The sequence below is a fragment of the Tympanuchus pallidicinctus genome, unplaced genomic scaffold, assembly GCF_026119805.1.
Source record: "Tympanuchus pallidicinctus isolate F22 unplaced genomic scaffold, pur_lepc_1.0 scaffold36, whole genome shotgun sequence".
NCBI lineage: Eukaryota > Metazoa > Chordata > Aves > Galliformes > Phasianidae > Tympanuchus > Tympanuchus pallidicinctus.
In genome coordinates this window covers 380,459-397,653 of record NW_026294754.1, presented here as the reverse complement: position 1 = coordinate 397,653, position 17,195 = coordinate 380,459, and the positions used below count along the sequence as shown (strand labels likewise).

Genomic DNA, 17,195 nt, shown 5'->3' with positions numbered 1-17,195 from the left:
AGGCAGCAGTGTGTGATTACAGCTCAGAAAGCAAATGGGATCCTGGGCTCCAGCAGCAGGGGGTGGCAGCAGTGACAGGGAGGTGATCGTCCCCCTCTGCTCTGCCCTCATGAGGCCCCATCTGCAGCACTGCGTCCAGGGCTGGAGCCCCCAGCACAAGAAAGACAGGGAGCTGTTGGAGAGGATCCAGAGGAGCCACAAAGATGAGCAGAGGGCTGCAGCACCTCCCTACAAAGACAGGCTGAGGGAGCTGGGCTTGTTCAGCATGGAGAAGAGAAGCTGCGGGGTGACCTCAGTGCACTACTTGAAAGAGGGTTATGAACAAGAGGGGAGTCAACTTTTTACAAGATATTGGCAGGACAAGGGGGAAGTTGTTGACAGAGCAGTGAGGTGCTGGAGCACAGAGGAGCAGGCTGCAGGAGGTTGTGGCTGCTCTGCCCCTGGAGGTGCTCAAGGCCAGGTTGGATGGGGCTCTGGGCAGCCTGGTCCAGCACCAGATGTGGAGGTTGGGGGCCCTGTGTGTGGCAGGGGGTTGGAAGGTGATGATCCTTGGGGTCCCTTCTAACCCAGGTCATTCTATGATCCTGTGCTCTGTGAAGGTGCCTTTGGATTGAGCCATTTCCCTCCAGCTGGCAGGAATTCCGAGCGTGTGGGAAGTGAGGAAAGCAGATGCAGAGGGGCAGCTGAGTCGCCTGAGCCCACAGGCACCTGGTGGGGGCCCTCTGTGAGCTCCACAGCACGGTGAGTGGCCGAGCACCCGGAGCAGAAGGGAAGCTGGAGCACAGCCTCAGCTGCCTCAGCTGCCCTTCCGCCCCCCGCGCTGTGCTGGAAGCACCACTGCTGTGTGTGTGGTGTGCGGTGCTGCACCGAGGTGCCGTGGCACTGGGGGCTTTATGCCTTCTGGGGGTGCCTGGGGATGTTCTGCCCGCCGTGGCCACTCATAGAATCATAGAATCACCAAGGTTGGAAAAGACCTCAAAGCTCATCCAGTCCAACTGTTCACCTATTCCCAATAGCTCCCATTGAACCACGTCCCTCAACACAACATCCAGCCTTTCCTTGAACACCCCCAGGCTCGGTGACTCCACCACCTCCCTGGGCATCCATTGCAGTGCCTGACCACCCTTTCTGAAAAGTAATTCTTCCTCATGTCCAGCCTGAATCTCCCTGCCATGGCTTGAAGCCATTCCCTCTGCTCCTATCACTGATGACACGAGAGCAGAGGCCGACCCCCAGCTCACTACAGCCTCCCTTCAGGAAGTTACAGAGAGCAGTGAGGTCTCCCCTGAGCTCCTCTTCTCCAGGCTGAACATTCCCAGCTCCTTCAGCCTCTCCTCATCAGCCCTGTGTTCCAGACCCCTCACCAGCTTTGTTGCCCTCCTTTGAACACGTTCCAGGGCCTCAATATCTTTCTTGCAGTGAGGGGTCCAAAACTGGACACAGCACTCGAGGTGCGGCCTCACCAGTGCTGAATACAGGGGAACAATCACCTCTCTGCTCCTGCTGGCAGCACTGTTTCTGATGCAAGCCAGGATGCCATTGGCCTTCTTGGCCACCTGGGCACACTGTGGGCTCATGTTCAGCCGAGCATCAATCAATACCCCCAGGTCCATTTCCTCTACACCGTCCCCCAGCCACACCGCCCCAAGCCTGCAGCGTCGCCTGGGGTTGTTGTGGCCGAAGTGCAGGACCCGGCATTTGGCCTTGTTGAAACTCATCCCATTGGCTTCAGCCCAGCTCTCCAGCCTGAGAAGGAGGTGAGGAGGCCCTGCTGCTCGGGGATGCCATCGAACCACAGAATCACTGAAGACCCCCCCTGAGGTCACACAGTGCAACCGTCCACCTACAACCAATATTTTCCCACTAAACCGCATCCCTTTGTACCACATCCACACAATTCTTTAACGCCTCCAGGGATGGTGACTCCCCCACCTCCCGGGGCAGCCCATTCCAGTACCTGAACACTCTGGGAAGGAATTCTTCCTAATACCCAACCTGACCCAGCCTTGGTGCGATTTGAGTCCATTCCGCCTCGTTCTTTTGCTGTTATCTGGGGGCAGAGGCTCCTCTCAGCACTCCTTTCAGGCAGTTGTACAGAGCCATAAAGTCCCCCATCAGCCTCTTCTTCTCCAAGCTGAACGGCCCCAATGGCACCCACTGCTCCCTGCCCAGCACCTGGTCCCCCAAACCTGTGATCCCTCCGGGACCCCGAATGCCTTGGGCTCTGTGCCACGCATCAATCAGAGGGCAGGCAGTGGAGCTGCTGCCCTGCACTGTTAGCCAGCGCCGTTGCTGAACCGCTCAGCTGTGTTTCCTGTCCCAGCCCACAGCGGCAGGAAGCACAGGCTTCTGTTAGCCATAGATGGCCATTGGCAGCGCAGAAATGAAGCTGCCAGCTGCGTGGGGCTGAAAATACGCCAGTGAGTCTTGAGGTGGAGCTTGGCCAGCCAACAGCAAGTGTGCACCATCCCCAGCCCAGCAATGCAGCCCAGCAGTGCACAGAGCTCGGAGCACAGCTGTGACAGTCTGGGTACGCCCCAATCCCACAGCTGTGGGCTGGCTGACCCCCTGCTGGGGGGGACGTGGGGATGGAGGCTCTGCATCCACGGGCAGTGCTTGCAGTGCAAGAGCTGCTCCTCCCTTACAGCCCTGCGTGCTGCCTTTGTTGGCACCAAGCATCGGGCATCAGCTTGGTGCCATGCAGCCCTAAGGACCCCACGGCTCCCCAGTGGCTGAGGTCAGGGTCTCCACCCTCCCAGCCTTCCTCCACATCCCTAATGCAGCCCCAGGCCTCAGAAAATGTCCCTGAAGCCATTGGGACGGGACGCTGTGGCATGGAGATGCTGTGGCACAGGACACCTGGGTGAGCATCACATTGTGATCCCACTGCTTGGGGTACAGAGCCCCACTGCGTGCAGCTCGGCTGTGGGGCTGCAGCGAGGTGAGCTCTGGGCAGTGCTGGGAACCTGGCCCCACACGGGCAGGACATGAGTCAGGGCTGGGCAGGAAGGAAGGCAAGAGGAGACCTGATCTGCACCATTCCCTGCACCCCAATGGCCTCCCAGGGAGGGATGAGTCCTGCTGCTGCCTCCCATGGGTCCCTGCTGGTCCCTGCTGGTCCCCTCCAGCTCACAGTGCCCTGCACGCAGCTCAGCTGTGCTCCAGGGGTTTGTCCCCCCTGAGGAACTGACGCATCATCCCACTCCGCTCCCCAGTCCCTTACTGCAGAGGGGTGGCTGGGACGGATGCGCTGTGCCACACGGGACAGATATTCTGCGTCCTTTCCTCTGTGATCCATCAGAGCTCCTCCTGCCTGGAGGACCCACGCATGCAATGCAGTGCCAGCAGCTCTTCCATGCTCACGTGTGTGCGTGTGGGCACCCGGTTCACTCGGGCATCTCAGCAGAGATTTGTGCCCAGGCCCCCCCTGCACCCTGCCCACCCCCAGCATCGCCCACCTGCAGGGAAAGCGGAGCACAGCAGGAGCTGCCAGGGCTGTTCCATCTCCACGGGGTTTGGGTGTCAATCTGTGCATCTCTGCTGGTGGAATTGGTTTTCAGGACAGAAAAATGAGAAGTGCTGCTTGGGCCTAAATTTGGATCCCCACCACCCCCAGGAGCTGCAGTGCTGTGTGGGGGGAATTGAGCTGCTTGGAGGCTCCTGCAGCTCCGCAGGGTGAGGGGAGCCCTGGGCTGTGTCTCTGCTCCCAGCTTCCAGACTCCTGACCCCAGCCATGAGCACGGCCTGCAGAACATTCCTGGCTCTGCTCCCCATCTCTGCTCAAACATCACCCCAGCACCTGCGTATCCCAGTGCCACAGAGAACCCAGAACCTTTGGCTCTGCTTTGCTGTCAGGGTGCACCACTGTGCCAGCAGTCTGGTGATGATGGTGCCCTGCGAGCTGCTAATGACCCCACAGCAGCGATGTTACCCTGCAGAAGGATTTCTACAGCTGTGTGCATCTTTGGTTTCTTTAATTATCCACTGCATGGATAATGAACACCTACCTGTAGGAAGAGGCTCTGGTGAACGTTGGGTTGATGGATGTGAGCACTGGGATGTGCTGCTCACTGACTGACACAGGTGCCACATTGAACCGTGTTCCACCAGGAAATTACTGCAGCATATTTCGGTGTAAAGAACCAGAGATGGGATGGATCTCGAGGAAAGAGCTGCCAGCAGCAGCAGGGCACTCCTCCCAAGGCACAGCCACGTTGGCCCTCCTATTTGTGCATCTGGAATGTCAAGCTGGAGAGTGAGAATGCAGGAGGGGATGCCAACGTGGACAGGGCGAATGCTGAAGGCTGCGTGGTGCTGCGGGTGCCTGCAGGGACATCCTCCACTGCACCCTGTGTGCGTAGGGCCAGACGAGGGCAGTCCATTGGTGCTGCCTGTGATGCCAGCCCAAACACGTGGTGGGCGCATTGCATCCTCAGTGGCTGCCCTCTGTGTGCATCCAGCACGCAACTTGTGGAGTTGCTGATGAAGGATGAGGTGGGCAGGTGGGCGCACGGCGTCGTGGGCCACAGGGCTGCATCCAGCACCCTGGTCTGCTGAGGGGCAAACATTGACCAAGGGGTGGACAGTGCAGGATGTGCTGGCAAGAACTGAGATCCCTGGATGGGAATCACCAGAGCACACAGGGCTGGAGCCAAGAGCACCAGCAACCAATGGGTCACGGTGCTGGGCAACGATCCTAAGAGCTCAGCAATCTGCCCCACTGCCTCCTGCAGCAGCCACTCAGCGGCTGCAAAGGCACCCATGGTGCCAGCCAACATCCTCAGCCTCACAGCTCCAAAAGCACAACAGGCTCCAGTGACACCCCCAAGGCACCCCATCATGCAGGGAAGGTCAAGAAGGGTATTAGGGAAGATTCTTCCTCCCAAAGAGCAGCGATGCTCTGGCACGGCTGCCCAGGGAGTTGGGTGGATCGCCGCCTCTGGGGGTGCTCCAGAACCACGTGGATGTGGCACTGAGGGACGTGGTCAGTGAATGGTGGGAATGGGTTGGGGATCTCAGAGATGTTTTCCAACCTCAGTGAACCCACGATTCCACAGCCTCCCCTACCCCCAGCACGATGCAGCAAAGGGAACCCCAGATGGGGCTCCTTCCTCTCCGGCCCCGCAGAGATGGCAGCAGCAGCGCCCTCAACCAGACCCTTTATTACACAAGGGCTTATACACAGCACAGACACACCGGCCCCCCATGCACCACCCGGCCCCGCGCCCCCACCCTGCCCCACAGCCACCCCACGGAGCGGGGCGTTGCATAGAGAGGAGCGGGTGGGTGGTGGGTGACATCGGGGCCACGGGGGCGGCAGGGGGCAGAGCCAGCCCGCCCCACGCCAGGTGGCACCGTCCGGCCCTGCCGTCCCCACGTGTCCCCGCGGCCGCCCAGGGCCAGCTCCCGGCACAACATTCATCCCAAATAAATTAAAAAGGTCCGTGCCCCGCGCGCAGTTAAAAAGCAGCCGCCAGGGTCACTCCTCGGGCGGCTCGGAGAGGAACGGGGAGGTGACAGCGTGCGCCTGGGCGATGGCCGCCAGCTCCTTCAGGAACTCGCTGAAGATGACGGCGCAGTACACGGCGTTCTTGACCCGCAGCGCCTCGCTCTGCTTCTCGGCCGAGCCGCGGAACAGCGTGGCTCCCGCCAGCGCCTGCAGCACCGGCCCGTCCCGCACCTGCTGCAGCGCCAGCTGTGCCGCCTGCCGCGCCCGCGTCGGGCTGTTGGTGTGGCGCAGGATCAGCTCGCCCAGCGACGGCTTCCGGCTGCGGGCTGAGGGGCTGCGTCAGCCGAGGGGCCGCGAACGCGAGATGCCACAGGCACAGCCTGGGACGTGGCGCAGGGCGAGGCACGGGGCACGGCGTGGAAGCCGGGGCGCAGCCCGGTGCACGGCCTGGGGTGCTGCGCGGGGCACAACCCGGTGCGTGATGTGAGGCAGAGCCCAGGCCGCACACCGGGCCACGTGCAGCCCTCAGTGCAATGCAGCAAGGGGGAGGCAGAGATCAGTTTGCATGCAGTGCCGCATGCAGCCCCCTGTGCAGTGCTGCTACGGTCTGGGAGCTGTGTGCTGCGATGGAGAAGCAGAAGCCAGCCCTGTGAGCAGTGCAGCCCCTAGTGCCACGTAGCATGCAGCAGGAAGAGGCAGCTCCAAGTCTTGCATGCAGCACCCAGAACAGCACACAGCCCCCGTGCAACACAGTGTGAAGCCCCTGAACTCCGGTGCCACAGCCCCTTCACCGTGGCAACCCCCAGCCCTCCACCCAGAGGAACACGAGCTCCCAGTCTTCTCAGAGCAGCTCCCACACCCCATCTAGCGCCACGGGTAACCCCACACACAGTGCACCCTCAGTACCCCCAATCCCATGGCAGCAGCTCTGTCCCCATCTCACCCAACGTCTCTGAGCGGCGCAGTGCCGGCATGACACCTGGTGCATCAGCCCAGTCCAGCTTGCCACGGGCAATCAGGTACTTCTTGGCCTTGAAGAGCAGCGTGGGGAAGTCCTCCTGGCTGGCAGCAAAGCTTTCGATCTTGTTCTTCACCGAGCCAAGCACCTGCGGGATGGGACATAAAGGACGGGACGGGATGGATGGGACAGGATGGGATTGGAGGGAGGGAAGGAGCGGCGGGCAGCACCACGGACAGCGCCGCCAGCACCACGGACAGCGCCGCCAGCACCACGGACAGCGCCGCCAGCACCCAACCTGCAGCAAGGATTTGACGCTGGGCTGGAAGACCATGTTGGTGTTGAGCAGGAAGGAACGCAGCAGCGGCTGCGGGTAGCAGGCCAGCTGGGCCACCAGCCCCGTCAGCAGGAAGTTCACGTAGAGGGAGTTGTGCAGCATGTTCTCCAGCTTACCAAAGAGCACCGTCATGAAGGGCCCTGCGGGTGGGTGCAAGCGTCAGGGTGTGAGCGTGGGATGGGAGACAGAAATTCCCGTCTGCGCCCCGTTCGGCCCCACCTGTGAAGGGTTGGCTGTGAGGTGGTCCCACAGTGCGTGGTGGGCTGGCCACGGCCTGCGCCAGCGGGTCCAGTGCCCGCACACGGCCCACTGCCTCCTCGCCCTCGGGCAGAGCAGCGAAGCTGGCGTAGGCCTCCTCCTCCTCATGAGACAGCAGCGGCTCAGGCATGGCAGGCGGCTCAACCTTGGCCCCATTCTCCATCTCAGCTTCAATCTCTCGCAGCTCCTGGGTGAAGGCCTCAATACTGACGCCCGCCCCGTTGGGTTCAGCTGGCGCCTTGGCCAGCAGCTCCTCCAGCAGCGAGTCCACTGAGCGTGGGGGCTCCCAGCCCGCAGCCTGCGCCCGGGCCCCGTTGTGTGCCAGCCCCTCGCCTCGCGGACTTCTGCGCACTTTCTTCACCACCACATCCCCCTCAGGCCGCCCTGGCTCCGTGTGCCCATGTGCCCCATTCACCAGTCCCGAGTCCCGTGCGTCAGGGCTGGGCCCCACAGCATGGGGCTCACTGGGGCTGGGAGCCCTCCCTGCTCCCTCCTCAGGTAACCCCCGCTTCTTAGTCCGTGGGGTCGGGGGCCCCGGGGTGCTGTCAGGCAGAGGGGCCACATCAGGGGTGGTTCCAGGGGCCGCAGGCTCCTCGCCATCGTAGGGGGCCGACCAGACGCGGCATGCCCACGCACAGCGGTCGATGCTGCGGCGCGCATCCCGCAGGTACTCCAGGTAGTTCCTGTCCAGCTCTGCCACCTCCTCCCAGCGTGCAGCCCGGTGAGCAGGGCTGCCACTCGGCGTGCCGGGGGAGCGTGGTGCTGTGCCGCCTGCCTCCGGGCCGCCGCTCTGCTGCCTCATGAAGAAAGCGAGACGTGACGGCGTGGAGGGCCGCGGCACCGGCACTGCTGAGGACGCGTCCACGCCGGGGCTGCTCTGCCCTATGGAGAGGAGACAGTGCTCAGCAGCGCAGGGCTGGGGGTGACGCGCTGTGTGGACCTGCAGTGCTGCTGCCGTACCCTTTGCCCACGCCGCGTGCTCCTCGTCCCGCTCCGGCAGTGGTGCGTTCTCAGGGCGGCAGCAGCGTGGGATGAGCGAGAGGAACTTGGCGGCCGTCTTGCCATAGATGTCCAGGTCCCGCACCGCCCGCTTCTGGCTCAGCATGACGTGGCTGCAGGGCAGCAGGTACCTGGCGGGATGCGGGGCTGTGAGCGAAGAAGCAATGGGACCGCAGGGCGGGGGCAGCAGGCACCAGCACCGTGCCATTCTGCCCCGTCATTTCAACCCCTGGGGACGTCCCCTATAGGACACAGCCGTGCCTATCCCAGCACCAGCATGATGATACCCCTGCCCCATCCCCTACTGCCACCGGACCCCCTGGGTATGTCCCCCATAGAAGTGCCTGCATGCCACAGCCACGTCTGATTCTAGTGCCCGTGTGGCAACGTCCCAGCCCCATCCCAACCTGCCACTGGATCCTCTGGAGTTGCCACCCTCAGGCCACAGCTGTGCCCATCCAGCACTCACTTGGTGACATCCCAGTCCTCTGCCATCCTGCCAATGAACCCCCTGGAGATGCCGCCCCTGGGACACAGCTGTGCCCTTCCCAGCACCCGTGGTGACACCACGGCCCCGTCTCATACTGCGCATCAGATCCCTCGTGCCCCCCGTGGGACACAGCCATGCCCGCCCCAGCACCACACAGCCTGCAGTACCTGAGCACCAGCTGCAGCATCACATCCTCACAGTTGAGACTGAGCAGCGTCCGGAAGAGGCTCAGGGACACCATGCAGAGCTGGGGACGGAGGAGACATGAGGCAGCTGCACGCTTGGGTCCCCGCACGCCCTGCCCCGCCACTCACCCGCGAGTTGCTGTTGATGCGGCTGACGAGCGTGTCGAGGATGGTGGCGTTGTCGTGGCGGTGCAGCAGCACGAAGCGCAGGAAGGTTTTCAGCAGAGCCGTCTCACTGACGCTGCGCAGGAACAGGTCCAGGTAGGCGGTGCTGGCGATCATCTCCTCGATGGAGGTCTGCGTGGGGAGCAGCAGCTGGAGGCGCTCCGGGCACACGGCAGCGTGCCAGGGCACCACTGGTGGGAGGCCCCTACCTTGTGCAGCGCCGGCCCCATGACCGGCACCAGGAACCCGTTGTGCACGTAATCCACCAACTGCTTCTGCACCAGCGGGTGGGCGACCTGCAGGGCGCAGGGGTCAGGGCTGCCCGCGCCAGCCCGCATCGCCCCACGTCACCGAGAGCCCCACCTGGATGACGGCGTTACAGAATTCCAAGGAGTTCATGAAGAGCACAAGGGAGGAGACCCCGATCCAGTCCTCGCGGCGCAGGCAGTGCCAGTCGTCCCCGCGCACCTCGATCTTGCGGGGCAGCGAGGAGTACAGCGCGCTCAGCCCCGTGGCCAAGACCTGTGGGTACAAGCACTGAGCGTGGTCCTGGGCACGCAACGCCCAGCGGCTCCTGCACCACGCCGGCCTTACCGGGCAGAAGTAGGAATTGTCGGTGATGGACTTGGCGACGGCGTGGTTGCTGGCCGACATGGCCATGATGAGCAGCAGCGCATCGCGGGCCTGCTGCCCCAGCACGCCCTCGTGGTGGATGAAAGGGATGAGGAGGGAGAAGATGATGAGGTTGGCGGGGCCCTGGTCGGTGTGGCTGTGAAAGAAGAGCTCCAGGATGGCGGGCTCTTTGGCCACCGAGACGCAGAGCTGGTTGAGCAGCAGCACCAGGCTGTTCTCCAGCGGCGCGGAGCTGGGCTCGGCGCAGAGGCTGAGCAGGCGCAGCAGCGGCGTGAGCACGGCGCGGTGCCGCAGGAGGGGCTGCCGGGCCTGGCTGATGAGCATCTCATACAGCTTCAGCTGCTCCACCTTGCGCTCCTCGCCGAAGTCGCCCTGCAGGTGCCAGCCCAGCAGCCGCTCCAGCAGATTCTCGGCCACCACAAACTCCAGGATGGGCCCCGCGTTGGCCTCGCCGCGCGGCCGGTCCTCGGCCAGCAGGTTGAGCAGCTGGTAGGTGTTGTTCCGCACCGCGCTCAGGTCGTCGGGGGCCGGCGTGCAGCCGCGGCGCTCCAGGATGCGCAGCACCTGCAGGCAGAGCTCTCAGCACCCATCCTGAGGGTCTCCCCCCTCCACCCACCGCCCCGCACCGGCTCACCTGCGCCCAGTGGTTCTTGAAGACCATCAGGCAGGTCTCGGGGTCGGCGGTGACGGGGCTCTGCAGGCTGGCGCCGCGGGCAGCACGCTGCCCAACCCCGCGCGGGGTCAGTTTGCTCAGCCAGCTCATCCTCTCCATGGGGACGCAGCGGGGGCACGGCTCAGGGGCAGCGCTGCGACGCCCCGCAGGCCCGGCCCGATCCGATGGCTGTGCGGTGCCACGCGGGCACGGGGCAGCGGGCGGCGAGCAGGGCCACACACTCCATGCTGCTGGGCTGTGGGGAGTGCGTTGAGCACAGGGGAGGGGCAGCGGCATCATCCCAGCACCAGCCGGCACCATCGCAGCACCGCACTGGCACCACCCAGAACCATCCAGGCACCGCTTCAACAGCACTGTGCCAGCGCCACCCTACAACCACCCCTGAACGTCCCAGCTCCATTCTGACACCACCCCGGCTCCTGCCTCCCCACCACTGCTCCTGCCTCCGTGCTGCACCCAACCTCCTGCAGGCAGCTCTGTGGGTGGCACGGCTCCACGGGTGCCTCCGTGGGGAGGGAGTGAGACCCACAGCTCCCACACCATGAGTCACGCATCGTGGCCCCAGGCGCAGCTGAGGATGGGGGCAAGGGCAAAGGAACTGCTGCTGCCACACCGGGGATGGGCGCAGAGCCTGGCCATCGGGCCTCGTGCACATCCACCCCCACGGCACAGCGCAGAGGGACAGAGCCAGAAGGAGCAGCCCCAGAGCCAGGAGGGCAGGGGACGTCACCCACCTGCGAGAGAGACCTGAGGGCACAGCTGGAACCCAGCAGCAGCTCCGTGTCCCAGCGCAGGGCAATGGATGAGAGAGCTCTGAGCAGCACCAAGGGAAGCGGGTCCCAGAGATGCCTCTGCTGGAGGCACCAGGAAGGAGAGGCTGCCGGGAGCCGGGACAGGAGCTGGGACGGACAAGGAAGTGTGGAGTGGAGGAGGGCTGTGACACGGCGCTGCTCCACACCCAGAGCTGCACTTTGAACCAGGAGCTGAGCGTGGGCATCGTGAGAGAGCTGCGCCGGGCACAGGGAGCAACCAGGGCCCAGCAACCCCGCACAGCTCCCCGTGTGCTCAACGCCTGCACCCACGGCCCCTGCATGGGACTGAAGGTGCGAGGCCCAATCCCCACCCCGGTGATCCTCTGCCCCACAGCCACCATCACCCGGGGCTGAGGGTGCCGGCACAGCCCTGCGGGGCACGGGGTGGGTGTGGGGTGGCATCAGGGTCAGCACTGAGCCCCCCCAGCACCCACTGCACCCAAAACGCACCCGTGCCCGTTTGTGCTTTGGAAGCCGTGGGAGCAGGGATGGGAGGGAGGCACAGGGCTGGCAGCGCCGGGCATGAAAGCAGCCGTTCAGGAAACCCCAAAGCACAAAAGGGGAAGGGAGCAGCGGAACCCGGGGCCACAGAGCGGCTCCACAGCCCCGGTACGGCAGCACCGCGGAGCTGCACGGCTTCCAACCCGGCACGGCGGGGGTGTCTCCGCGCCCGGTGTATTTTGGGCAGCTCGCAGATGTATTTATACCACGCGGCAAGGAGCTCCCGTTGCACCGCAGCTGCGGGTGCTAAAGTTAGAGAGGGAGAAAGCGGCTCCCACAGCACCGCCGGCACCGGGACGGCCACGGCGCCGTGCCGCGAGATGGGGCTGACGGCACCGAACCCCACCGACCCCAACGCTCCTGCACGGCCCCATTTAGGCCGACGGCACCGCAGGAACCCAACGCGGACCGGAGACGCGAAGGAAGCGGTGTGGGTGGGGAACGGCCGCCGGCCCACGTGGCACCGGGCGGCACCGGGTGCCGTGCGCGGTCACAGCCATCCCGATCTCACGGCCACGGGGCACGGAGGATGGGGGGGGGGGGGGGGATGGGAACCGCACGAGATGGCCCGGACCCCGCAAATGGCAACAGGGAGAGGAGGCAGGCGCGGGGACGGACGCACCGCACGGCCGCGGAGCCGCCGTACCGACAACGGGTGGGAACCGCCCCGGCCCGCCCCGTACCTGGGGGTGAAGGTCGCGCCGTCGGCCGTCAGCGCCGTTCCTGCGGGGGGAGGAGAGCGGCGCTGAGCCCGACTCGGGGCCGAACCCCCCTCGGGACCCCCCGGCTCCGCCCCGCTCCGCCCCCGCGGCCCCGCCGCACCCCGCGCCCCCGCCAAGGGCACGGCGCGACCCTGCCGCCTCCCGCCGCCTCCCGCCCCGAGGCCCCGCCCCGCCCCGCTCCCGCCCGCCCCGCGCTCCCCCCTCCCCCCCGCCTCCCGCCCCGTTCTCACCGGCCGCCCCCGCTGAGGGCCCCGCGCGCCCGCCGCCATCTTCGCGCCGCCGCCCCACGCACCGCGCGCACCGCCCCGCCCCGCGGCCCCGCCCTGAGCACCGGAGGGGGGCGGGGCCTGAGGGCGAGAAGGCGGGGCCTCGCGGGGAGACTGCGCGCTCATTGGCTGCGGCGAGAACGGGGCGGGGACGCGGGCGTGGCCTGGAGGTGGGCGTCGCGGTGCGGGGTGCGGGCGGGGCTGCGCGGACCCCCGGGGCCGGAGCGGGACGTGCGGGGCGCCGTGCGTGGCAGCGCCCGGCAGTGCGACCACCGCGTCGCGGAGAACCGCTGGCCACGGGGGTCCCGCTCCGAGGACAGCCCCGCCCCGGGCATCGGGGATCCGTCCCCACGCGGTCCCCCGCGCCCCACGCCCGCACCCCGTGGCGCAGCCCCGCCCCGTCCCCCGCACGCCGCCCCCGCGGCCCCGGGGACCGCCCGTTGCCAGGAGCCGCCCGCAGCCTCGATCGCGACGCCGCGCTCTGCGGGAGGCTGCGGGACCCCCCGGCCCTGCCTCACCATGCGCGGCCTCGGCGCGGTGCTGTCCCGCCGCTGGGACTCCAACACCGGACGCGGACAGCGGTGAGCCGGGCTCCCCTTTCCCCGGCCACGATGTGGGGCGATGTGATGTGGGGCGGGAGGGCGCAGCATCTCGGTGCCGTGTCGGCGCCCCGACCGCCCCGCTCCCCCCACCCCGCAGCACCGCCGAAGCCCGGGGACGCATCCTGGACCCCTCCGGGGAGCGCTACTACTGGTGGCTGAGCGCCATGGTGCTGCCCGTGCTGTACAATTGGGTCGTGATCATCTGCAGGTGCGGCGCGGGGCTGGGGGAGGTGGGACGCGGGGAGGGAACGGCCCGGTGACGCCGCCGGCCGGGCCAGGTGCTGCTTCACGGAGGTGCAGGAGCGGCACGCAGCGCTGTGGCTGAGCCTGGATTGTGTCAGCGATGCGCTGTACCTGCTGGACATCAGCGTGCGTCTGAGCACCGGTCAGTGTCCGCACAGCCGCACACGCTTGGAACGTGATACGCATGGCCTGGAGGCACGGCTTGCCGGGCAGGGGGGAGGGACCCACGTTCCAAGGCCCCCCAGCACCCCATGGCAATATGCAGCACTCAGGACCCCTCTGCCCTCACCTCCCCCTCATGGCACAGCATCACATCAGAGCCCTTCAACCCCTTCAGTCACAATCACTCTGTAAACAGCTGTTCCCCCTCCTGTTTGTACTTGAAGGGAGCATGCAAAAGGAGGGGGAGCGGCTGTTTGTAAGGGCGCGTGGTGACATTACAAGGGGGAATGGTTTTAAAGTGAGACAGGGGAGGTTTGGGTTGGATGTGAGGAGGAAGTTTTGGAGGCAGAGGGTGGTGAGGCAGTGGCACAGGTTGCCCAAGGAGGCTGTGGATGCCCCATCCCTGCAGGCATTCAAGGCCAGGCTGGATGTGGCTCTGGGCAGCCTGGGCTGCTGCTTGGCGACCTGCACACAGCAGGGCTTGGAGCTGGATGAGCGCTGTGCTCCTGTGCAGCCCAGGCCATGCTGTCATTCTATGACTCAGTCCCCCATCACACCAGCCCATGATCCCCCCACTCCCATCCCCACTGCCAGCCACCGACCCCCCCCATCCCTCTGAGCATCCCCAGCCAGGTGCTGCCCGCAGGCTTCCTGGAGGAGGGCATCCTGGTGCTGGATCGGCAGCGCATCCGGCGCCGCTACCTTCGCTCCAGCAGCTTCCTATGGGACGTGGCCTCAGTGCTGCCCATCGAGCTGCTGTGCCTGCGCCTGCGCTCAGCCCTGCGCTCCAACCGCTGCCTGCGTGCCCCGCGGCTCTTGGAGGCCTTTGAGCGCCGGGAGACGCGCACAGCTCATCCCCACGCCTTCCGCATCGCCAAGCTGATGCTCTACGTCCTGGTGGCCATCCATTGGAACGCCTGCCTCTACTTCGCTCTGTCCGTGCACCTGGGGCTGGGCTCTGATACGTGGGTGCACCCCAACGGGAGCCGGCCCGGCTTCGCACGCCCGCTGCGGCAATACCTGCACAGCTTCTACATCTCCACCCTCATCCTCACCACCGTGGGTGACACGCCGGAGCCGTGCCGCGAGGAGGAGTTCCTCTTCATGATGGCCGGCTTCCTGCTGGCCGTGCTGGGCTTCGCCACCATCATGGGCAGCATGAGCTCCGTCATCGCCGACATGAGCGCGGCCGACGCTTCCTTCTACCCGGAGCACGGCCCAGTGCGGCGCTTCCTGCGGGCTCACGGCGTGGCAGGGCGGCTGGTGAGACGCGTGGCTGCGTGGCACGAGCACCTGCGTGTGCAGCGCAAGCTGGCGGAGGAGCGCGTGGTGCTGCAGCATCTGCCTGAGAGGCTGCGTGCCGAGGTGGCCGCCAGCGTGCATCTACCAGCACTGAGCAAGGTGAGGCTGTTCCAGAGCTGTGAGCGTGGCGTGTTGGAGGCCTTGGTGCTGCGACTGCGCCCTCAGGTCTTCGGGCCTGGAGAGTTCGTCTGCCGGCGCGGCGACGTGGGCCGTGAGATGTATTTCATCCGGGAGGGGCGGCTGGAGGTGCTGGGAGCTGACGGTGTGACGCAGCTCGCCGTGCTGGGAGAGGGGCTCTACTTCGGAGAGATCAGCCTCATCAACATCCCTGGTGAGCCCCAGCCGGGCCCCCAGCTTGCCAGCCCCACAGTGCCATCCCCACAGTGCCATCCCCTCAGTTCCATCCCCTCAGTTCCATCCCCTCAGTTCCATCCCCACAGTGCCATCCCCTCAGTGCCATCCCCTCAGTTCCATCTCCTCAGTTCCATCCCCACAGTGCCATCCCCTTGGTGCCATCTCCTCACTGCCATTCCAACGGTACCATACCCATCCCCACAATGCCATCCCCTCAGTTCCATTCCCATGGTGCCATCCCCACAGTGCCAACCCTTCAGTTCCATCCCCTCCATGCCATCCCCACCGTACCATCCCCTCAGTGCCATCCCCACGATGCCATCCCCATGATCCCATATCCTCAGCACCATCCCCTCAGTGCCATCCCCTCAGTGCCATCCCCACAATAGCATCCCCCCCCTGCTGTCCCTGTGCCACCCTCCCACCCCCATGTCTCGCCGCTGCTGGCAGAGCCTGAGCACGGGATGAAGCCAGGGCACATTTTGGTGAGCACGGCCGGTCGTGGTGCTGCCCTGGTGCCGTCCCTGCCTCATGTGCCACCACCACTCCATCCTAACCATAGCGATGCGCCCTCAGGGAACCGCTCAGGGAACCGGCGCACAGCTGACATCCGCAGCATCGGCTACGCAGACCTCTTCTGCCTGGCCAAGGAGGACCTGGCAGAGGTACTGAGTGAATTCCCCAGTGCCCGAGCGCTGCTGGAAGCCAAGGGCCGTGAGATCCTGCTGCGTATGGACAAGCTGGACCTGCACGCCGAGGCGGCGGCGGCGGCAGCTCGGGAGGAGGCTGAGCAGAGAGCGCGGGTGCTGGAGGCGGCGCTGGAGGCTCTGCAGACACGAGCGGCGCGGCTGCTGGCACAGCTGGAGTCCAGTGCCCTCAAACTGGCACTGCGCATCGGGCGCCTGGAGAGCAGGGCGCAGCAGCGAGGCAGGCGGGGGAAGGGCAGCAAGAGGAGTCCCAGCAGGCTGCAGCGTGCCGCAGGGGGAGGGGAGCCCGAGGGGCGACCCACCAGGGCACAAAATCCCACTAAGGCACAGGGTCCCATTAGCGTCCCGAGTCCCAGGGGGGCACAGGGTCCCACCGCAGCACGAGGTCCCATTGGCATAGTGGGTCCCAGGGGGGCACACAGACCCACCAGGGCACGGGGTCCCACTGGTGTAGGGGGTCCCATTGGCACACGAGGTCCCACTGGTGCAGGGGGTCCCACCAGGGGTCGGGGTCCCACAGGGGCACGGGGCACACAGCCCAGAGGCCGCTGGCGCTGAGGGTCAAGGATTCGCCCGGCTGCTGAGCGTGCAATAGCAGTGACAGTCGGTGCTTTTTGACAGCCGTTGCTAGGAAACAACGACAACAGTTGCTAGGTAACCACGACAACAACCGCTAGGTGATGGTGACAATAGTTGCTATGTAGCAATAACAACAGTTGCTAAGCAACGGCAGTGGTTGTTGGTGAACGGAGCGCGGCGTTGTCCCTTACAATAGGAGATGCAGGGATGGGGCAGGATGCAGAGCAGGAGTGGGGCAGGGGGGGCACCGGGCTGCGCCTGGGGGGGTTGGGGGCTCTCAGCACAGCAGAAACAGGGAGTGTGTTGGTGAGAGTGGGGTGGGAATGGGATGGAGATGAAGATGGGGACAGGGATAGGGATGGGATGGTGACAGGGAAAGGGGCACAGGGGCAGACTGAGATGGGGGTGGGACAGGAAGGGTCAAAAATGGCAGGGTGGGAGGTGAGAGGGATGGGGATGAGGGCATGAGCAGTGTTGGAACAGAAACGGGGAGGGGAACAGGAACAAGGATTTGGATAAGGAGGGAACGGCAGGGGACAGAGATGGGAGCAAGAACAAGAGCAGGACATGGATAGGGAGGGGAAGGGGACAGAGGGGAAGGACAGCCCAGGGTGGAGATGGGATAGGAATGGGTACAGGGAAGGAAAGGGAAGGGACAAGGATGGGTTCAGAACAAGGACAGAGGTAGTGATAGAGATAGGACAGGAACGGGGATAGGTATAGGAAGGGGTGTAGACAGGGTTGGAACAAGTGTGGGTCACGAATGGGAATGGGGACAGCAACGGGGATGGGGATGGG

General features: G+C 65.3%; 2 protein-coding genes across 3 annotated transcripts; one reads left to right on the top strand and one right to left on the bottom strand.

The window, feature by feature from the left end:
* Window positions 1-5,196: 5,196 nt before the first annotated feature.
* FHIP1B (FHF complex subunit HOOK interacting protein 1B) lies at window positions 5,197-12,486 on the bottom strand. 2 transcript variants are annotated; one of them, XM_052699272.1, is made up of 14 exons: window positions 12,413-12,486; window positions 12,144-12,183; window positions 10,882-11,046; window positions 10,109-10,382; window positions 9,436-10,038; window positions 9,205-9,363; window positions 9,051-9,137; window positions 8,806-8,973; window positions 8,659-8,738; window positions 7,963-8,132; window positions 6,964-7,884; window positions 6,706-6,884; window positions 6,393-6,555; window positions 5,197-5,723 (listed from the first exon to the last, which is right to left on the bottom strand). In XM_052699272.1, exons 4-14 carry the CDS (start codon window positions 10,244-10,246, stop codon window positions 5,551-5,553), a joined length of 2,841 nt encoding a protein of 946 aa, XP_052555232.1. In that variant the 5' UTR covers window positions 10,247-10,382; window positions 10,882-11,046; window positions 12,144-12,183; window positions 12,413-12,486; the 3' UTR covers window positions 5,197-5,550. The 2 variants fall into 2 exon arrangements, with proteins under 2 accessions (XP_052555232.1, XP_052555231.1); XM_052699271.1 differs by having other exon boundaries at window positions 5,199-5,775.
* CNGA4 (cyclic nucleotide gated channel subunit alpha 4) lies at window positions 10,993-16,548 on the top strand. The gene is given in 9 exon segments (XM_052699430.1): window positions 10,993-11,250; window positions 12,430-12,702; window positions 12,704-12,781; window positions 12,783-12,867; window positions 12,870-13,029; window positions 13,148-13,258; window positions 13,329-13,435; window positions 14,102-15,088; window positions 15,688-16,548. Coding segments are annotated over 9 exon segments (2,748 nt in total). The 3' UTR covers window positions 16,377-16,548.
* Window positions 16,549-17,195: the final 647 nt, after the last annotated feature.

What these genes read in the sequence shown, in the direction of transcription:
- FHIP1B (XM_052699271.1), bottom strand. Translation starts at nt 10,246, where the DNA reads ATGGAGAGGATGAGCTGGCTGAGCAAACTGACCCCGCGCGGGGTTGGG. An exon ending in TCTGTAACGCCGTCATCCAG is followed by an intron (nt 9,138 to 9,204) that starts GTGGGGCTCTCG and finishes TGCGCCCTGCAG; the next exon opens with GTCGCCCACCCGCTGGTGCA. An exon ending in GCGCCGCTCAGAGACGTTGG is followed by an intron (nt 5,776 to 6,392) that starts GTGAGATGGGGA and finishes GCAGCCCCTCAG; the next exon opens with CCCGCAGCCGGAAGCCGTCG.